A 19775-nucleotide genomic window follows, 5' to 3' on the forward strand; every position below is an offset into this window, starting at 1 on the left:
AAACCGAGACATCCAGACGGTGCCAATGGCACCAGGATGGCGCCAACGGCACCCAAAACACTCAGATGGCACCAACTGCACCCAGATGGCACCAACGGCACCCAAGACACCCAGATGGCACCAATGGCACCCAAGACACTCAGATGGCACCAACGGCACCCAGATGGCACCAACAGCACCCAGATGGCACCAACGGCACCCAAGACACTCAGATGGCGCCAATGGCACCCAAAACACCTCAATGGCACCCAAGGCACCAGGAAGGCACCAATGATGCCAGGATGGCACCAACGGTGTCCAAGACACCAGGATGGCGCCTACGGCACCCAAGACACCCAGACGGCCCCAATGCCACCCAAGACGACACCGCCGCCACCACCACCACTCAAATACCACCAAACCCACCCAAACCTCCCCACCCCCCCCGCAACCACCGCCACCAACCTCCTGGGCGTGCCGTCCTCGTGCGGTGGCACGATGCCCACGGTGACGGTGACCGAGGTGCGTAGGAGGTCGATCATCTGCTCGTGGCTCAGCGCCACCGCCGCCACCTTGCACACCTCCAGCAGCCGGCTGCCGCGCCGCAGCCCGGCCTGCCAGGCGAAGCCGTACTCCTCCACCTCGGCCACGCTGCCGTCGGGGTGCACGTGGAACCCCAGCTGGCCCAGCCCGTTGCGCCGTAACGTCATGTCCACCGTGGCGCAGCCCGGCGTGGTGGCCTGGCGCGCGCGTGGCGTCGGGGGGAAGTGGAGGTTGGCATCAAAATTCAATGGTTTGGGGTTTTGGTTGGGTTGGGTTGGGTTTGTTGGTCCAGCTCGTTTTATCGCCAATTTGACCCGTTCTGCTCCTTCGGCAATTCCCATTTTTTTCTCAATCTCTCCCTAACCCGAATTCCTCCATTTTCTCCCCAGCTGCCTCCATTTTACTCCATTTTTTCCCCAATTTCCTCCATTTCCCCCCAATTTCCTCCATTTTCACCTCAATTCAGTTTTTCCTGATTTCTCCCATTTTATCCCATTTTCCTCCATTTTACCCCAATTTTCACCACTTTCACCCCAATTTCCTCCATTTTCACCCCAATTCATTTTTTTCCCATTTTCCTCCATTTCCCCCAATATCCTCCATTTCACCCCAATTTTCACCATTTTCCCCCAATTTTCACCATTTCCCCTCAATTTCCTTCATTTCCCCCCAATTTCCTCCATTTTCACCCCAGTTCAATTTTTTCCCCGTTTTCCTCCATTTTACCCCAATTTTCACCATTCTTCCCCCAATTTCCTCCATTTCCCCCAATTTCCTCCCTTGTCCCATCTCTTAAATTCCCCTTTTCCCCCCAATTCCCCATTTTCCATCTCTTCAATTCCCATTTCCCCCCCATTTTTCCATCAATTCCCCCCAATTTTTCCAACCTCCCCCTTTTCCCCAATTTCCCTCCAAATTTCCCCCTTTTTCCCTCTCTTCAATTCCCATTTTCTCCCCTAATTCTCCCACTTTTTCCATCAATTCCCCCCAACTTTCCCAATTTCCCCCAATTTTCCCAATCCCACCCATTTTTCCACCTAACTTTCCCTCATTTCCCCCTCTTCAACTCCTGTTTCTTCCCCATTTTCTCCCCAAATTCCCCCAATTTCCACCAAATCCCCCCAATTTTCCCAATTCCCCCAAATACCCCAAATTCACCCCGATTTTCCCAATTCCCCCCAAATTTTCCTCTCTCTTCAATTCCCATTTCTTCCCCATTTTCTCCCCCAATTTTCCCCAAACTCCCCCCAATTTTCACCCAATTCCTCCCCAATCCCCCCAATTTTCCCCAAATTCCCCCAAATTCCTCCCAATTTTCCCAACCCTGCTCATTTCCCCCAAAAAATTTCCCCCTCAATTCCCATTTCTTCCCCATTTTCTCCTCCAATTTCCCCCCAATTTTCCCAATTTTCCCCAATTCCCCTCAATTTTCCCAATTCCCTCCAATTTCCCCCCAATTTTCCCAACCCTGCCCACTCCCCCCCAAATTTTCTCCTCTTCATTTTCCATGTGTTCCCCATTTTCTGCCCCGGTTTTTCCAATTCCCCCAATTCCCCCCCATTTTCCCCAAATCCCCCCGAATTCCCCCCAATCTTCCCCACCCTGCCCATTTTCCCCTCCAAATTTCCCCTCTCAATTCCCATTTCTCCCCCATTTTCTCCCCCAATTTCCGCCAAATTTCCCCCCCAAACTTCCCCAAATTCCCCCCGATTTTCCCAATTCCCCCCGATTTTCCCCCAACTTCCCCTCACCTTCAGCCTCTGCACGATCTCCTTGACCTCCTCCGCCGCTCCCTCCGCTCCTTCCGCTCCCGATCCCTCCGCTCCCGACGATCCCGACGCCGATCCCGATCCCACCCTCACGCTCACCAGATCCCCGCGCCCGTGGTAGATCCTCAACGCCGCTCCCTCCGCGCTCCAACCGATCACATCCCCGGTGAAACAATTAAAAACCACTTCCTTCGCTCCCAAATCCACCAAAACCACAAATTCCTTGGAAATCCCCAAAACGCACGGAATCTCCGCCCCGCCCCTGCCGAAATCCAAAGCGGAAACTCGCCAAGAAACGGCGCCGGCGCTTTCCAGCTCCGCCAACGGCCGCGCTTTGGATTTCTCCTTTTTTTTGGAAGCCAAGGAGATGAGGTTGAACTTGCCGGCGGTGTCCAAGGGAGTGTTGGTGACGTAGTTTTCCGCCAAATCCCGGAGATATTCCTGGCGGGTTCGGGTGGCCATGGTGCGGAACTTGTGGGATTTGTGGGCGGCGTTCTCGGCGTTGATGGCTTTGGCCAAGAGGAAGGCGCGGAAGTGGTCGGAGCGGCGGAAGGTGACGCCGGACGGCGGCACCGGGGGGCCGAAGGGAGGGACGTCCTTGGAGCGGGTGACGGCGACGCTTTTTCGGGGGAAGAAGAGGGAATTTTGGGGATTTTAGGGAATGGTCGGGGTTGGTCAGGATGGGGTTCTTCGAGGTTCGGGATTGGTTGGATTCGTGGGATTGGTCAAGTTTTGGGGTTGTTCAATCAAGGTTTGGGATCATTTGAATTTTGGGATCCTTCAAACCAGTTTTAGGGATCCTCCAAGCAAACCCTTGGGATCACCCAACCCTTGGGGTCAACCACATTTTTGGGACTCTTCAACCTATGGGATCATCCAAATCTGGGATTCCCCAGTTTCAGTGATTCTTCAATCACTTTTTGGGATCCCTCAACCTATGGGATCATCCGACCAAACTTTGGGACCAACCAACCCTTTGGATCCCCCAATTTCAGGGATCCTCCAACCAACTTTTGGGATCATCGAACGCTTGGGATCATCCAATCTCTGGGATCCTTCAACTATTGGGATCATCCAATTTTTGGGGTCATCCGACCAATCTTCGGGATCAGCCAAATCTTGGGATTCCTCAATTTCAGGGATTCTCCAACCAATCTTTGGGATCATCCAATTTTTGGGGTCATCCGACCAATCTTCGGGATCATCCAAATCTTGGGATCAGCCAAATCTTGGGATTCCTCAATTTCAGGGATTCTCCAACCAATCTTTGGGATCCTCCAAATTTTGGGATCCTTCAATCCAATTTCAGGGATTCTCTCACCAACTTTTGGGATCTTCCAGCTGATCTTTGGGATCCTGCAACCTTTGGGTTCATCCAACCAAATTTTAGGACCAACCAAACCTTTGCATCATCCAATTTTAGGAATTCTCCAACCAATGTTTGGGATCATCAAACCCTTCGGATCCTCCGCATTTTGGGATCCTTCAACCGACTTTTGGCATCATCCAGTTTTTGGGATCAACCAATCTTTGGGATCCTTCAAGACCTGGAATCATCCAACCGATCTTTGGGATCACCCAACCATCGGGATCCCACAATTTCAGGGATCCTGCAACCAACCCTTGGGATCATCCAACCCTCGGGATCCTCCAAAATTTGGAATCATACAACCAATCTTTGGGACCAACCAACCCTTTGGATCCCCCAAATTTCAGGGATCCGGCAACCAATTTTTGGGATCATCGACCCCTTGGGATCCTTCAACCCTTGGGATCATCCAATTTCAGGGATTGTTCAACCAATTTTTGGGATCATCCAAATCTTTGGGATCATCCAACCAATCCTTGGGATCAAGCAATTTTTCGGATCCTCTGACCAATCTTTGGGATCCTTCACCCCTTGGGATCTCCCAACCCTTGACCCGACACCATCAACCTCAGACCCCAAAATCCCTCTGGGAAAATCCATCCCAAGGCTTCCAAATCCCAGGAATTGTCCTCAAATCCGACCCCAAAAACCACCGGACGCATTGTCCAGCTCCATCCCCAATGGATTCCTGGGAATTCCTGTAAAATTCGGGGAATTTTCGCTGATTTCTGCAATTTTTGGGAATTTTTGCAGAGTTGGGGGAAATTGTCTTGCAAATGGTTGCAAATTTTAGGGAAGACTTGGGAATTGTTCAGAATTTTTGCGAAATTTTGGGAATTTTTTGGACATTTTTGCAAATTCTTGGAAATTCTTGCAATGTTTTGAGGAATTTTTTGAGAATTTTTGCCATTTTGGGGATTTTTTTTCAAAATTCTTACAGTCTTGGAAATTTTGAGAACTTTTTTGGAATTTTGGGGATTTTTTTCAGAGTTTTTGCAATTTTAGGTATGTTTCTGCAAAGTTTTGGGAACTTTTGCAAATTTTTGATAATATTATGCAATTGTTTGGTAATTTGGGGAAATTATTAGCAATTTTTTCAACTTTTTGGTAATTTTTTTGGGAATTTCTATTGATTTTGGGGAATTTTGGGGGGATTTCTGATAATTTTTTTTTGATTTTTGGTAATTTTTTACAAATTTTTTGAAATTTTGGGGGTGTTATTGGTAATTTTTTCAACTTTTTGACAATTTTTGGAGGAATTCTGGTAATTTTCTCGAGATTTTTGTAATTCTGGGGATTGTGGTAAAATTTTCAGGGGATTTTTGGTAACTTTGGGGATTTTTGGTCACTTTTTGCAACTTCTCATTAATTTTTTGGGGATTTTTGTTCATTTTTTGGGGATTTTTGTTAATTTTTGGGGGATTGTAGTCAACGCTTTTCGACTTTTTTGTAATTTTGGGGGGATTTTTGGTATTTCTTTGTGGATTTTTGATAACATGCAACATTTTGGTAATTTGGGAGGGGGATTTTTGGTGAATTTTTGCAACCTTTTGGTAATTTGGGGGGGATTTTTGGCTATTTTTTTCCCACTTTTCAGTAATTTTCGGAATTTTTGTTAATTTTTCCTTCTTTTTGGTAACTGTTTGGGGAATTTTGGTAGCTTTTCGGTGGTTTTTTTGGTATTCCCGATTCGCGGCGGATCCGATGGGATCCGGGATGGCTCCACCTGTAGGAGACGTTGTCGGAGCAGGGCTGGTGGGCGCGGACGATGATGAAGACGTGCTGGAAGTGGGAGCGGATGTTCTGCGGCGTGAACGGCAACGCGCCGGGCTCTTGGAAGATGATGGTGACGATGTCGTTGCCGATGTGGCGCTTCCGGAGCAGCTGGGGGTGGTTTTTTGGTTTTGTTTGGGGGTGGGGGAAGAATTAAAAAAACCAAAAAAAAAAGTGGGAATGGGTGGGATGAAGATTTGGGGTGGTTCAAGCAAAGTTTGGGATTGTTCAGGTCTTGGGAGGGTTCAATGCTTGGCATCAACCAACTGACTGTTGGGATCAAGCAATCCTTGGGATCACCCAATCCTTGGGATCATCCAAACGAACTCTGGGGTCGACCAACCCTTGGGATCACCCAGTCCTTGGGATCAACCAACCCTTGGAATCAACCAATCCTTGGCGTCATCCAACTACCCTTGGGATCAACCAATCAACTTTTGGGATCATCTAAGCTTTGGGATCATCCCATCAACCCTTGGGATCACCCAACTGAACTTTGAGATCAACTAATCCTTGGGATCACCCAACCAACCCTTAGGATGATCCAACCCTTGGGATCACCCAAGCAACCTCTGGGATCATCCAATCCTTGGGATCATCAAACCAACCTTTGGGATCATCCAAGCAACCCTTGGGATCATCCAACCCTTGGGATCATCGAACCAACCTTTGGGATCTCTCATCCAACCCTTGGGATCCCCCAACCCTCGAGATCCCCCAGTCTCCATGATCCGAATCCCTGGGAAGCGCCGGGATCTCCGGCCGTACCTGCTGGCGGTTGTTGGGGGTGTAGGGCAGCATGGTGGACACATGGAACATGATCTCGTAGTCCTGGTACGTGGTGTAGAGCGAGTGCGTGCCCGTGGAATCGGCTGCGGAAAAGCGGGAAAAGCAGAGACGGTCAAATCCCGAAAAGCCAAGATGGCGAAATCCCGAAAAGTGGAGCCGGTGAAATCCCAAAAAGTGGATCCAGAGAAAGCCCAGAAAGCGAATCCCGTGAAATTCCGTAAAGCAGAGCTGGTAAAATCCCAAAAAGTGACTCCCATGAAATCCCAAAAAGCGATCCGGTGAAATCCCAAAAAAGCGGAGCCAGGGAAATGCCAAAAAGCAGATCCAGGGAAATACCGAAAAGCAAATCCAGGGAAATCCCAAAAAGCAGAGCCGGGGAAATCCCGAACAGCAGAGCCGCAGAAATCCCAAAAAGCGTAGCTGGTAAAAACCCGAAAAGTGAATCCCATGAAATCCCGAAAAGTGAATCCCATGAAATCCCGAAAAGCGGAGCCGGGGAAATCCCAGAGAGCCGAGACAGTGAAATCCTGAAATGCGGATCCACTGAAATTCCAAAAAGCCAAGAGAGTGAAATTCCAGATTTTGGGAACGCATCCTAAAACTCACTCGTGGTGTTCAACTGGGACCACCCAACCCTTGGATCTTTCAACCCTTGGGATCTCCCAACTCTTGGAATTCTTCAGTCTTTGGGATCCTTCAAGTTTTGGGATCCCCAACCCTTGGGATCTCCCAACTCTTGGAATCCTTTCCTGGAATTCTTTGACCCTCGGGAACTTTAGGATCTCCCAACTTCTGCGACCAACCCTTGAGATCCTTCAACCCTTGAGATCCTTCAACCCTTGGAATCCTTCAATCATTGAGATCCTTCAGCCCTTGGGATTCTCCACCCCGTGGAATTCTTCAACCTTTGGGATCCCCCAATCCTTGGGATCGTTCACATTTTGCAATCTCCCAACGCTTGGAAACCTGCAATCTTTGGGATGTCCCAACTCTTGTAATCCTTCAAGCCTTGGGATCTCCCAACTTTTGGAATCCTTCCCTGGAATCCTTCAACCCTTGGGGACCCCCAATCCTTGGGATCGTTCACGTTTTGGGATCTCCCAACTCTTGGAATCCTTTCTTGGAATCCTTCAAGCCTTGGGATCTCCCAACTCTTGTGATCCTTCAACCCTTGGGAAACCCCAATCTTTGGGATCCTTCAAGTTTTGGGATCCCCAACTCTTGGAATCCTTCAGCTTTTGGGATCTCCCAACTCTTGTGATCCTTCAACCCTTGAGATCTCCCAGTAGAAACCACAGATTCTGGGAACATTCCCAAAGATCCCAAAACTCACTCTTGGTGTCCAGCTGTGCCGCGTATTTGGTGAAGGATTTGAGGGTAACCTTCTCTCCCAAGAGCGTGAGGAACTCCTCGAGCGCGGGCCCGGCGGCCTCGTTGTTGTACATCTCCTCCTCCGAGCTCTGCCCGGCCTTGCAGTACAGAATTCCGACCTTGTGCCGCCGGCACAGCTGCGGGAAAACCGGAAATCTGGCATTTGGAAAGGCTGAGGGGATCTTGGAGGAGATTTTTGGGGTCTTGGAGGTGTTTTGGGGAACCTTGGAGGTGTTTTGGGGAATCTTGGAGGAATTTTGGGATGGATTGTTCAAGTCTTGGGATCCTTCAACTCCTGGGATCAAGCAACCTTTGGGATCCTTCAACCCTTAGGATCTCCCAACGTTCAGGATCACTCAACTCTTGGGTTCCCCAATTTCAGGGATTCTCGAACCTTTGGGATTCCCCAACTCTTGGGATCCTTCAACCCTTGGAGCCCTCAACCAACCCTTGGGATCATCCAATCTTTGGGATCCCTCAACCTTTGGGATCATCCAGCCCTTGGGATCATCCAATTGTTGGGATCTCCCAACTCTTGGGATCTCCCAATCCTTGGGATCATCCAACCAACCTTTGGGATCATCCAACCTTTGGGATCCCACAACTCTTGGGATCTCCCAGCTCTTGGGATCACCCAACCTTTGGGATCATCCAACCCTTTGGGTTCCCTCAACCTCTGGGATATCCCAACCCTTGGGATCTTCCAACTCTTGGGATCATCCAACCCTTTGGGTTCCCTCAACCTTTGGGATCTTCCAACTCTTGGGATCCTTCAAATCTTGGATCCTTCAACCAACTCTTGGAATCATCCAACCGATCTTTGGGATCATCCAATCCTTGGGATCCCTCAACTCTTGGGATCTCTCAACCTTTGGGATATCCCAATCCTTGGGATCATCCAAACTTTGGGAACCCTCAATTCTTGGGATCTCCCAACCCTTGGGAACCCCCAACCATTGGGATCTCCCAACTCTTGGGATCCTTCAAACCTTGGATCCCTCAAGCAGCTCTTGGCATCAATCAACCCTTGGGATCTCCCAACCAACCCCTGGGATCTCCCAATCCCAAATCTCTCGCCCTGAACCCGTCTGAATTCCAAAAAACCCAAATCCCAAAAAAAACCCCAATGTCAGAAATCCCAAAATAAAAACCCCAGGAATTTCCCCAAGCCCAAAAATCGTTCGAACCTTCAAATCCCCCAAGTCCCGAAAATCTACCCAAAAAAATGAAAAAAATACCCATAAAGTCACCCCAAAATCCTAAAAATACCCCACAAAAATAAAAAAATAAAAATGCCCCAAAATTCCCAAAACCTCCAAAATCCTGGGGATTAAAAACCAAACAAAAATCAAAAATATAAAAAAAAAAATCCAAAAAGAATTTAAAAATGTCAGAACATCCCAAAAAAATCAACAAAAAGCCCCCAAAAATTCTCAGAAATTCCTCAAAGAAACCAAAAAAATCCTAAAAATTCCAAAAGAATTCCCAGAAACTCCAAAAAAAAGCCAGAAAATACCCAGAAAAAATCCCCAAACTTCAAGCAAAAAATCCCCCAAAAAATCCCAAAAAACCCCCAAAAAACCCCCAAAAAAAACCCCAAATAACCCCCAAATAACTCCCAAATAACCCAAAAAAACCCAAAAAATCCCCCAAAAAACCCCAAAAAAATCCCCCAAAAATCCCAAAAAAAACCAAAAAAAACCCCTAAAATAACCCCAAAAAACCCCAAAACCCCCAAAAATCCCCTAAATAACCCCAAAAAAATCCCCAAAAAACCCCCCAAAAAATCCCCCAAATAACCCACAAATAAACCCCCAAAAACCCCCAAAAAAACCCCCAAAAAACCCCCAAATAACCCCCAAAAACCAAAAAAAACCTAAAAAACCCCCAAAAAAACCCTAAAAAACCCCAAAAACACCCAAAAATCCCCAAATAACCCAAAAAAACCCCCAAAAACACCGAAATAACCCCAAAAAACCCCTAATAAAATCCGCAAAAAACGCAAAAACCCCCCAAAAAACCCCAAAAAAATCCCCAAAAAAATCCAAAAAAACCCCCAAAAAACCGCAAAAATCCCCTAAATAACCCCAAAAAACCCCCCAAAAAAACCGAAATAACCCCCAAAAAACCCCTAATAAAATCCGCAAAAAACGCCAAAAACCCCCCAAAAAAACCCCAAAAAAATCCCCAAAAAATCCCAAAAAAACCCCAAAAAACCCCAAAAAACCCCCAAAAAACCCCAAAAACCCCAAAAAAATCCCCAAAAAAACCCCCCAAAAAACCCCAAAAACCCCCAAAAAATCCCCTAAATAACCTCCAAGAAAACCCCAAAAAACACCCCAAAAAAACCCCAAAAAATCCCCAAAAAAACCCCCAAAAACCCCTATAAAAACCCCCAAAAAAACCCCCCAAAAAACCCCCAAAAACCCCAAAAAAAATCCCGTAAATAACCCCCAAGAAAACCCCAAATAACCCCCAAATAACCCCAAAAAAAACCCCAAAAATCCCCCAAAATATCCCCAAAAAACCCCAAATAACCCCCAAAAAAACCCCCAAAAAATCTCCCAAAAATCCCCCCCAAAAACCCCAAAAAAACCCCAAAAACCCCAAAAAAACCCCAAAAAACCCCAAAGAAACCCCCCAAAAAACCCCAAAAAATCCCCCAAAAATCCCGCAAAAATCCCCCAAAAACCCCCCAAAAAACCCCAAAAAAAACCCCAAAAAAACCCCAAAAAACCCCAAAAAATCCCCTAAATAACCCCCAAAAAAAACCCAAAAAATCCCCCAAAAATCCCCCCAAAAACCCCAAAAAAACCCCAAAAATCCCCAAAAAACCCCAAAAAACCCCTAAAAAAATCCGCAAAAAAACGCCAAAAACCCCCCAAAAAACCCCCAAAAAAACCCCTAAAAACCCCCCAGAAAACCCCCAAAAAACCCCCAAAAAACCCCCAAAAAATACCCCAAAAATCCCAAAAAACCCCAAAAAAAACCCCAAAAACCCCCCAAAAACCCCCAAAAAAACCCCCAAAAATCCCAAAAAACCCCCAAAAAAACCCCAAAAAACCCCCAAAAATCCCCCCCAAAAAAACCCACAAAAACCCCCCAAAAAACCCCCCAAAAATCCCTAAAAACCCCCCAAAAAAAAACCCAAAAAAACCCCCAAAAATCCCCCCCAAAAACCCCCCCAAAAAAACCCCCAAAAACCCCCCAAAACCCCCAAAAATCCCCCCAAAAATACCCCAAAAATCCCAAAAAACCCCCAAAAATACCCCAAAAATCCCAAAAAAACCCCAAAAAAAAACCCCAAAAACCCCCCCAAAATCCCCAAAAAAACCCCCAAAAATCCCAAAAAACCCCCAAAAAAACCCCAAAAAATCCCCCAAACCCCCCCCCCAAAAACCCCCCCAAAAATCCCCAAACAATCCCCAAAAATCCCCCCCAAAAAAACCCCCCAAAAAACCCCCAAAAATCCCAAAAAACCCCCCAAAAAACCCCTAAAAAAATCCGCAAAAAACGCCAAAAACCCCCCCAAAAAACCCCCAAAAATCCCAAAAAAACCCCCAAAAAAACCCCTAAAAAAATCCGCAAAAAACCCCAAAAAACCCCCAAAAACCCCCCAAAAATCCCAAAAAAAAACCCCAAAAAACCCCTAAAAAAATCCGCAAAAAACGCCAAAAACCCCCCAAAAAACCCCCAAAAAAAAACCCTAAAAACCCCCCAAAAAACCCCCAAAAAACCCCCAAAAATACCCCAAAAAATCCCAAAAAACCCCCCAAAAAAACCCCCAAAAACCCCCCAAAAACCCCCCAAAAAAACCCCAAAAATCCCCAAAAAACCCCCAAAAAAAACCCCCAAAAATCCCCCCCAAAAAAACCAAAAAACCCCCCCAAAAAACCCCCAAAAATCCCTAAAAACCCCCCAAAAAAAACCCACAAAAACCCCCAAAAATCCCCCCCAAAAACCCCCCAAAAACCCAAAAAAACCCCAAAAAATCCCCCAAAAATCCCAAAACACCCCCAAAAAACCCCCCAAAAATCCCAAAAAAAACCCCAAAAAACCCCTAAAAAAATCCGCAAAAAACGCCAAAAACCCCCCAAAAAACCCCCCAAAAAACCCCAAAAACCCCCCCAAAAAACCCCTAAAAAAGCCCCCCAAAAATCCCCCCCCAAAAACCCCAAAAAACCCCCCAAAAACCCCAAACAAATCCCCCAAAAATCCCCCAAAAATCCCAAAAAAACCCCAAAAAACCCCCCAAAAATCCCAAAAAAAACCCCAAAAAACCCCTAAAAAAATCCGCAAAAAACGCCAAAAACCCCCCAAAAAACCCCTAAAAACCCCCCAAAAAACCCCTAAAAAGCCCCCAAAAATCCCCCCCAAAAACCCCAAAAAATCCCCTCAAAAACCCCAAAAAAACCCCAAAAAATCCCCCCAAAAATCCCAAAAAACCCCCAAAAAACCCCCAAAAATCCCAAAAAAACCCCCAAAAAACCCCTAAAAAAATCCGCAAAAAACGCCAAAAACCCCCCAAAAAAACCCCCAAAAAACCCCTAAAAACCCCCCAAAAAACCCCTAAAAAGCCCCCAAAAATCCCCCCCAAAAACCCCAAAAAAACCCCCCAAAAAACCCCCCAAAAAAACCAAAAAATCCCCCAAAAATCCCAAAAAACCCCCAAAAAACCCCCAAAAATCCCAAAAAAACCCCCCAAAAAACCCCTAAAAAAAATCCGCAAAAAACGCCAAAAACCCCCCAAAAAAACCCCAAAAAACCCCCAAAAACCCCCAAAAATCCCCCAAAAATCCCAAAAATTCCCAAAAAAAACCCCAAAAACCCCCCAAAAAACCCCCAAAAAAAAACCCCCAAAAATCCCAAAAAACCCCCAAAAAACCCCCAAAAAACCCCCCAAAAATCCCCCCCCCAAAAAACCCAAAAAAACCCCCCAAAAAAACCCCCAAAAATCCCTAAAAACCCCCCAAAAAAAACCCAAAAAAACCCCCAAAAATCCCCCCCCAAAAACCCCCCCAAAAAAACCCCCAAAAAACCCCAAAAAACCCCAAAAAATCCCCAAAAATCCCAAAAAACCCCAAAAAACCCCCAAAAAAAACCCCCAAAAAACCCCTAAAAAATATCCGCAAAAAACGCCAAAAACCCCCCAAAAAACCCCCCCAAAACCCCCCCCAAAAACCCCCCAAAAAACCCCCCCAAACCCCCCTAAAAGCAGCGGCCCCAAAGGCCGCCCTCCCCCAGCCCTGCTCACCCCCTGCTCGTCCAGCTTCAGCAGCTGCTCCGTGACCTTGGGCGTGGCCAGCGCCAGGCGCAGGCATTGGACCGTTGAGTTCGGGAACCACGAACTCCAGGATTTCCCGGAGCGGAATCCCGCGTACGGATCCGGATTTGGATGTGCTGGGAACGGCGTCCTCCAGGATGGAACCACGTAAAGTCACCAGCTGGGAAAAAAATAAGGGAATGGAAAAATTCCATCCCCCACCACCACCAAAACCCCAAAAAAACAAACAAACAAAAAAAAAATAAATAAAAATGAAATCAAAATATTGCGGGATGGAGAAAAAAAAAATAATTAATCAATCAATCAATGAAATCAAAATATTGCGGGATGGAGGAAAAAAAATAATTAATCAATCAATCAATGAAATCAAAATATTGCGGGATGGAGAAAAAAAAAATAATCAATCAATCAATCAATGAAATCAAAATATTGCAGGATGGAAAAAAAATAATTAATCAATCAATCAATCAATCAATGAAATCAAAATATTGCGGGATGGAGAAAAAAAATAATTAATCAATCAATCAATGAAATCAAAATATTGCGGGATGGAGAAAAAAAAAATAATTAATCAATCAATCAATGAAATCAAAATATTGCGGGATGGAGAAAAAAAAAATAATTAATCAATCAATCAATCAATGAAATCAAAATATTGCGGGATGGAAAAAAAAAAATTAATCAATCAATCAATCAATGAAATCAAAATATTGCGGGATGGAAAAAAAAATAATTAATCAATCAATCAATCAATGAAATCAAAATATTGCGGGATGGAAAAAAAAATAATTAATCAATCAATCAATCAATGAAATCAAAATATTGCAGGATGGAAAAAAAATAATTAATCAATCAATCAATCAATGAAATCAAAATATTGCGGGATGGAGAAAAAAAATAATTAATCAATCAATCAATCAATGAAATCAAAATATTGCGGGATGGAGGAAAAAAAAATAATTAATCAATCAATCAATGAAATCAAAATATTGCAGGATGGAAAAAAAATAATTAATCAATCAATCAATCAATGAAATCAAAATATTGCGGGATGGAGAAAAAAAATAATTAATCAATCAATCAATCAATGAAATCAAAATATTGCGGGATGGAGAAAAAAAATAATTAATCAATCAATCAATGAAATCAAAATATTGCGGGATGGAGGAAAAAAAATAATTAATCAATCAATCAATGAAATCAAAATATTGCGGGATGGAGAAAAAAAAAATAATTAATCAATCAATCAATCAATGAAATCAAAATATTGCAGGATGGAAAAAAAATAATTAATCAATCAATCAATCAATCAATGAAATCAAAATATTGCGGGATGGAGAAAAAAAATAATTAATCAATCAATCAATGAAATCAAAATATTGCGGGATGGAGAAAAAAATAATTAATCAATCAATGAAATCAAAATATTGCAGGATGGAAAAAAAAAATTAATCAATCAATCAATCAATGAAATCAAAATATTGCAGGATGGAAAAAAAATAATTAATCAATCAATCAATCAATGAAATCAAAATATTGCAGGATGGAGAAAAAAAAATAATTAATCAATCAATCAATCAATGAAATCAAAATATTGCAGGATGGAAAAAAAATAATTAATCAATCAATCAATGAAATCAAAATATTGTGGGATGGAGAAAAAAAAAATAATCAATCAATCAATGAAATCAAAATATTGCGGGATGGAGAAAAAAAAATAATTAATCAATCAATCAATGAAATCAAAATATTGCGGGATGGAGAAAAAAAATAATTAATCAATCAATCAATCAATGAAATCAAAATATTGCGGGATGGAGGAAAAAAAAATAATTAATCAATCAATCAATGAAATCAAAATATTGCGGGATGGAGAAAAAAAAATAATTAATCAATCAATCAATGAAATCAAAATATTGCGGGATGGAGGAAAAAAAAATAATTAATCAATCAATCAATCAATGAAATCAAAATATTGCGGGATGGAGAAAAAAAAATAATTAATCAATCAATCAATGAAATCAAAATATTGCGGGATGGAGAAAAAAAAAATAATTAATCAATCAATCAATGAAATCAAAATATTGCGGGATGGAGAAAAAAAAATAATTAATCAATCAATCAATCAATCAATTAAAAAAAAAAAATCGGAATAAAAAGGAGGAGAAACAGAGATGGAAACGCAAATTTTTGGGGAAAAATCCGAGGGGTTGAAAGATTTGAACTCAAAATTCAGGGAGTTTTTAATCCTGAAATTGTGGGAATTTTATGTCCCAGAATTCTTGGGAATTTAAGTTTAAAATTGGGGAGAATTTTTATTCTTAAACTGGGGGGGGGGGGCGGATTTTATCCAAAAATTGGGGGAATTTTATCCCAAAATTGAGGGAATTTCATCCCAAAAATTGGGGGAATTTTATCCCAAAACTCAGGGGATTTCGTCCCAAAATTCCATGAATTTTATCCAAAAATTCAGAGAATTTTAGCCCAAAAAATTGTGGAAATTTCATCCCAAAATGGAGGGAATTTATCCTGAAATTGTGAGAATTTTATCCCCAAATTGGGGGAATTTTATCCCAAAACTGAGGGAATTTATCCTGAAATTGAGGGAATTTTATCCCAAAATTCCATGAATTTTATCCCAAAATTGTGGGAATTCTATCCCAAAACTGGGGGAATTTTATGCAAAAATTGGGGGAATTTTATTCCAAAAATTGAGGGAATTTTATCCCAAAACTGAGGGAATTTTATCCCAAAACTGGGGAAATTTTATCCCAAAATTGGGGGAACTTTATTCCAAAAATTGAGGGAATTTTATCCCAAAATTGGGGAAATTTTGTCCCAAAATGCCATGAATTTTATCCCAAAATTCTGAGAATTTTAGCCCAAAAAATTGTGGAAATTTCATCCCAAAATTGAGGGAATTTATCCTGAAATTGTGAGAATTTTATCCCAAAATTGGGGGAATTTTACCCCAAAATTGAAGGAATTTATCCTAAAACTTGTGAGATTTTTTTATCCCAAAATTCCCAGATTCGTGTTGGGAATTCTCCTTAAATCATGGAAAAACTGGAATTATTTGGTCAAGAAAATGTGAATTTTTGGGACAAAAATTTTCCCCATTTTCCCAACTTTTCCCATTCCCAAATTCCCATTTTTTTTCTGGGAATTCTCCCTAAAATCACAAAAAAATTGGAAATTTGATGATGAAAAATTTGGAATTTTCATGGGAAAAAAAATCAGAATTTTTTCATCAATAAAATGTGAATTTTCGGGACAGAATTTTCCCAACTTTTCCCATTTCCAAATTCCCATTTATTTCTGGAATTCTCCCCTAAAATCAGAAAAAAATTGGATTTTTTTTGCCAATAAAATGTGAATTTTTGGGACTAAAATTTTCCTGTTTTCTCCTATTTTTCCCTTTCCAAATTCCCATTTTTTTTCTGAGAATTCTCATTTAAATAATGGAAAAATGGGAATTTCGATGATGAAAAATTTGGAATTTTCATGGGAAAAAAATCAGAATTTTTTCGTCAATAAAATGTGAATTTTCAGGACAGAATTTTCCCAACTTTTCCCATTCCCAAATTCCCATTTATTTCTGGGAATTCTCCCTAAAATCAGAAAAAAATCAGAATTTTTTCATCAATAAAATGCGAATTTTTGAGACAAAAATTTTCCCTGTTTTCCTCTCTTTTCCCCTCTCCAAATTCCCATTTTTTTTCTGGGAATTCTCCCTAAAATCACACAAAAATCACAATTTTTTTGTCAGAAAATGTGAATTTTTGGGACTAAAATTTCCCCAATTTTTGCCATTCCCAAATTCCCATTTTTTTCTGGAAATTCCCCCTAAAATCAGAAAAAAATTGAATTTTTTTTTGCCAATAAAATGTGAATTTTCGGGACAGAATTTTCCCAATTTTTCCCATTCCCAACTTCCCATTTATTTCAGTGAATTCTCCCTAAAATCAGAAAAAAAAATCAGAATTTTTTCGTCAATAACAATGCGAATTTTCGGGACAGAATTTTCCCAATTTTTCCCATTCCCAAATTCCCATTTATTTCAGGGAATTCTCCTTAAATCAGAGACCAAATCCCAATCCTAACAACCCAAACCTTCCGATCCAATCCGATTTTTCCAGATCCAATTTTTCCACCTTTTCCCCTCCACCCCCGATTTTCTCCGACGCTCCTATTCTCGGGCCGGGTTTTCGGATTTGCCGGCTGGGTTTCAAGGGGATGTTTTGGGGGGGATTTTTTTGGGGTTTTTTGGGTTTTTTTTTTAATTTTTAAATTTTTTTGGGGGTTTATTTTTATTTTTTGGGGTTTTTGGGACCTGGCTGGTGCGGAGGATGAGGCGCTGCTGGAATTGGGGGCCGTGCTCCGAGGGCTCCTCGAGCTTCTCGCGCCGCGCGCTGACGGCAACGGGGCCGAGCTTGTCGTCCACGCCGAAGTAATTGGAATGTTCTGTGGGAAAAATGGGAATTTTGGGAAAAGGGGGAATTTGGGGACAGTTCTTGGGGCTATCGGGGATTTTTTGGGATTTTTTCCGGGATTTTTTTGGGGATTTTTGGGGATTTTTTGGGATTTTTTCCGGGATTTTTTTGGATTTTTTTCGAATTTTTAAAGGATTTTTTGGGGATTTTTTTGAGGATTTTTGAGGATTTTTTGGGGATTTTTTTGGGGATTTTTTTGAGGATTTTTGGGGATTTTTTGGGGATTTTTTGGGGATTTTTTGAGGATTTTTTTGGGGATTTTCAGGGATTTCTGGGAATTTTTGAGGATTTTTCAGGGATTTCTTGGGGATCTTTTTGCATTTTTTTCGAATTTTTTGAGGATTTTTTTGGATTTTTTGGGGATTTTTTGAGGATTTTTTGGCAAATTTTTTGGGGATTTTTTGAGGATTTTTTGGGGATTTTTTTTGATTTTTGGGGGATTTTTTGGGGATTTTTTTCAGGATTTTTTGGGAATTTTTGAGGATTTTTTGGGGGATTTTTGGGGGATTTTTTGGGGATATTTTGGGATTTTTTTGGGGGACTTTTTGGGAATTTTTGAAGATTTTTTGGGAATTTTTGAGGATTTTTTTGGGGATTTTTGGGGATTTTTTTCAGGATTTTTCAGAGCTTTCTTGGGGATTTTTTTGCATTTTTTTCGAATTTTTTGAGGATTTTTTTGGATTTTTTTGGGAATTTTTTGAGGATTTATTGGAATTTTTTTAGGGATTTTTTGGGGATTTTTTGAGGATTTTTTGGGATGGGGATTTTTCAGAGGAAAAATGGGATTTTCGAGGGAAAAAAAATTGGGGAGAAAGGGGAATTTGGGGAGGAGAAATGGGAAGAAAGGGGAATTTTGGGAGGGGTTTGGGGACTTTTGGCAATTGGGGGAATTTGGGCAATTCTGGGAGGCTGCGGACGCTGACGGCAACGGGGCCGAGCTCGTCGTCCACGCCGAAGTCATTGGAATGTTCTGGGGGAAAAATGGGAATTTTGGGAAAAGGGGGAATTTGGGGACAGTTCTTGGGGCTATCGGGGATTTTTTGGGATTTTTTCCGGGATTTTTTGGGGATTTTTGGGGATTTTTTCCGGGATTTTTTTGGATTTTTTTCGAATTTTTAAAGGATTTTTTGGGGATTTTTTTGAGGATTTTTGAGGATTTTTTGGGGATTTTTTGGGGATTTTTTTGGGGATTTTTGGGGATTTTTTGGGGATTTTTTGAGGATTTTTTGGGGATTTTTCAGGGATTTTTCAGGGATTTTCTGGGAATTTTTGAGGATTTTTTGGGGATTTTTTGGGGATATTTTGGGGATTTTTGGGGATTTTTTTCAGGATTTTTTGGGGATTTTTTGGGGATTTTTCAGGGATTTCTTGGGGATTTTTTTGCATTTTTTTCGAATTTTTTGAGGATTTTTTTGGATTTTTTGGGGATTTTTTGAGGATTTTTTGGAAATTTTTTGGGGATTTTTTGAGGATTTTTTGAGGATTTTTTGGGGATTTTTTTTGATTTTTGGGGGATTTTTTGGGGATTTTTTCAGGATTTTTTGGGAATTTTTGAGGATTTTTTGGGGATTTTTGGGGGATTTTTTGGGGATATTTTGGGATTTTTTTGGGGGACTTTTTGGGAATTTTTGAAGATTTTTTGGGAATTTTTGAGGATTTTTTTGGGGATTTTTGGGGATTTTTTTCAGGATTTTTCAGAGCTTTCTTGGGGATTTTTTTGCATTTTTTTCGAATTTTTTGAGGATTTTTTTGGATTTTTTTGGGAATTTTTTGAGGATTTTTTGGAATTTTTTTAGGGATTTTTTGGGGATTTTTTGAGGATTTTTTGGGATTTTCTGGGGATTTTTCAGAGGAAAAATGGGATTTTCGAGGGAAAAAAAATTGGGGAGAAAGGGGAATTTGGGGAGGAGAAATGGGAAGAAAGGGGAATTTTGGGAGGGGTTTGGGGACTTTTGGCAATTGGGGGAATTTGGGCAATTCTGGGAGGCTGCGGACGCTGACGGCAACGGGGCCGAGCTCGTCGTCCACGCCGAAGTCATTGGAATGTTCTGGGGGAAAGATGGGAATTTTGGGAAAAGGGGGAATTTGGGGACAGTTCTTGGGGCTATCGGGGATTTTTTGGGATTTTTTCCGGGATTTTTTGGGGATTTTTGGGGATTTTTTCCGGGATTTTTTTGCATTTTTTTCGAATTTTTTGAGGATTTTTTTGGATTTTTTGGGGATTTTTTGAGGATTTTTTGGAAATTTTTTGGGGATTTTTTGAGGATTTTTTGGGGATTTTTTTGATTTTTGGGGGATTTTTTGGGGATTTTTTCAGGATTTTTTGGGAATTTTTGAGGATTTTTTGGGGATTTTTGGGGGATTTTTTGGGGATATTTTGGGATTTTTTTGGGGGACTTTTTGGG

General features: G+C 42.0%; 1 protein-coding gene across 1 annotated transcript in view; it reads right to left on the reverse strand.

The window, feature by feature from the left end:
• The window catches only part of LOC134055970 (signal-induced proliferation-associated 1-like protein 3), a 62852-nt gene that overhangs the window by 22427 nt on the left and 20650 nt on the right, over positions 1-19775 (reverse strand). The window contains 8 exon segments of the mRNA XM_062512443.1: positions 445-719; positions 2274-2910; positions 5387-5544; positions 6139-6305; positions 7556-7730; positions 12848-12922; positions 12924-13037; positions 17211-17341. Of these exon segments, the coding sequence (XP_062368427.1) occupies positions 445-719; positions 2274-2910; positions 5387-5544; positions 6139-6305; positions 7556-7730; positions 12848-12922; positions 12924-13037; positions 17211-17341 (1732 nt within the window).

Source organism: Cinclus cinclus, chromosome 37 (assembly GCF_963662255.1).
Source record: "Cinclus cinclus chromosome 37, bCinCin1.1, whole genome shotgun sequence".
Classification (NCBI taxonomy): Eukaryota; Metazoa; Chordata; class Aves; order Passeriformes; family Cinclidae; genus Cinclus; species Cinclus cinclus.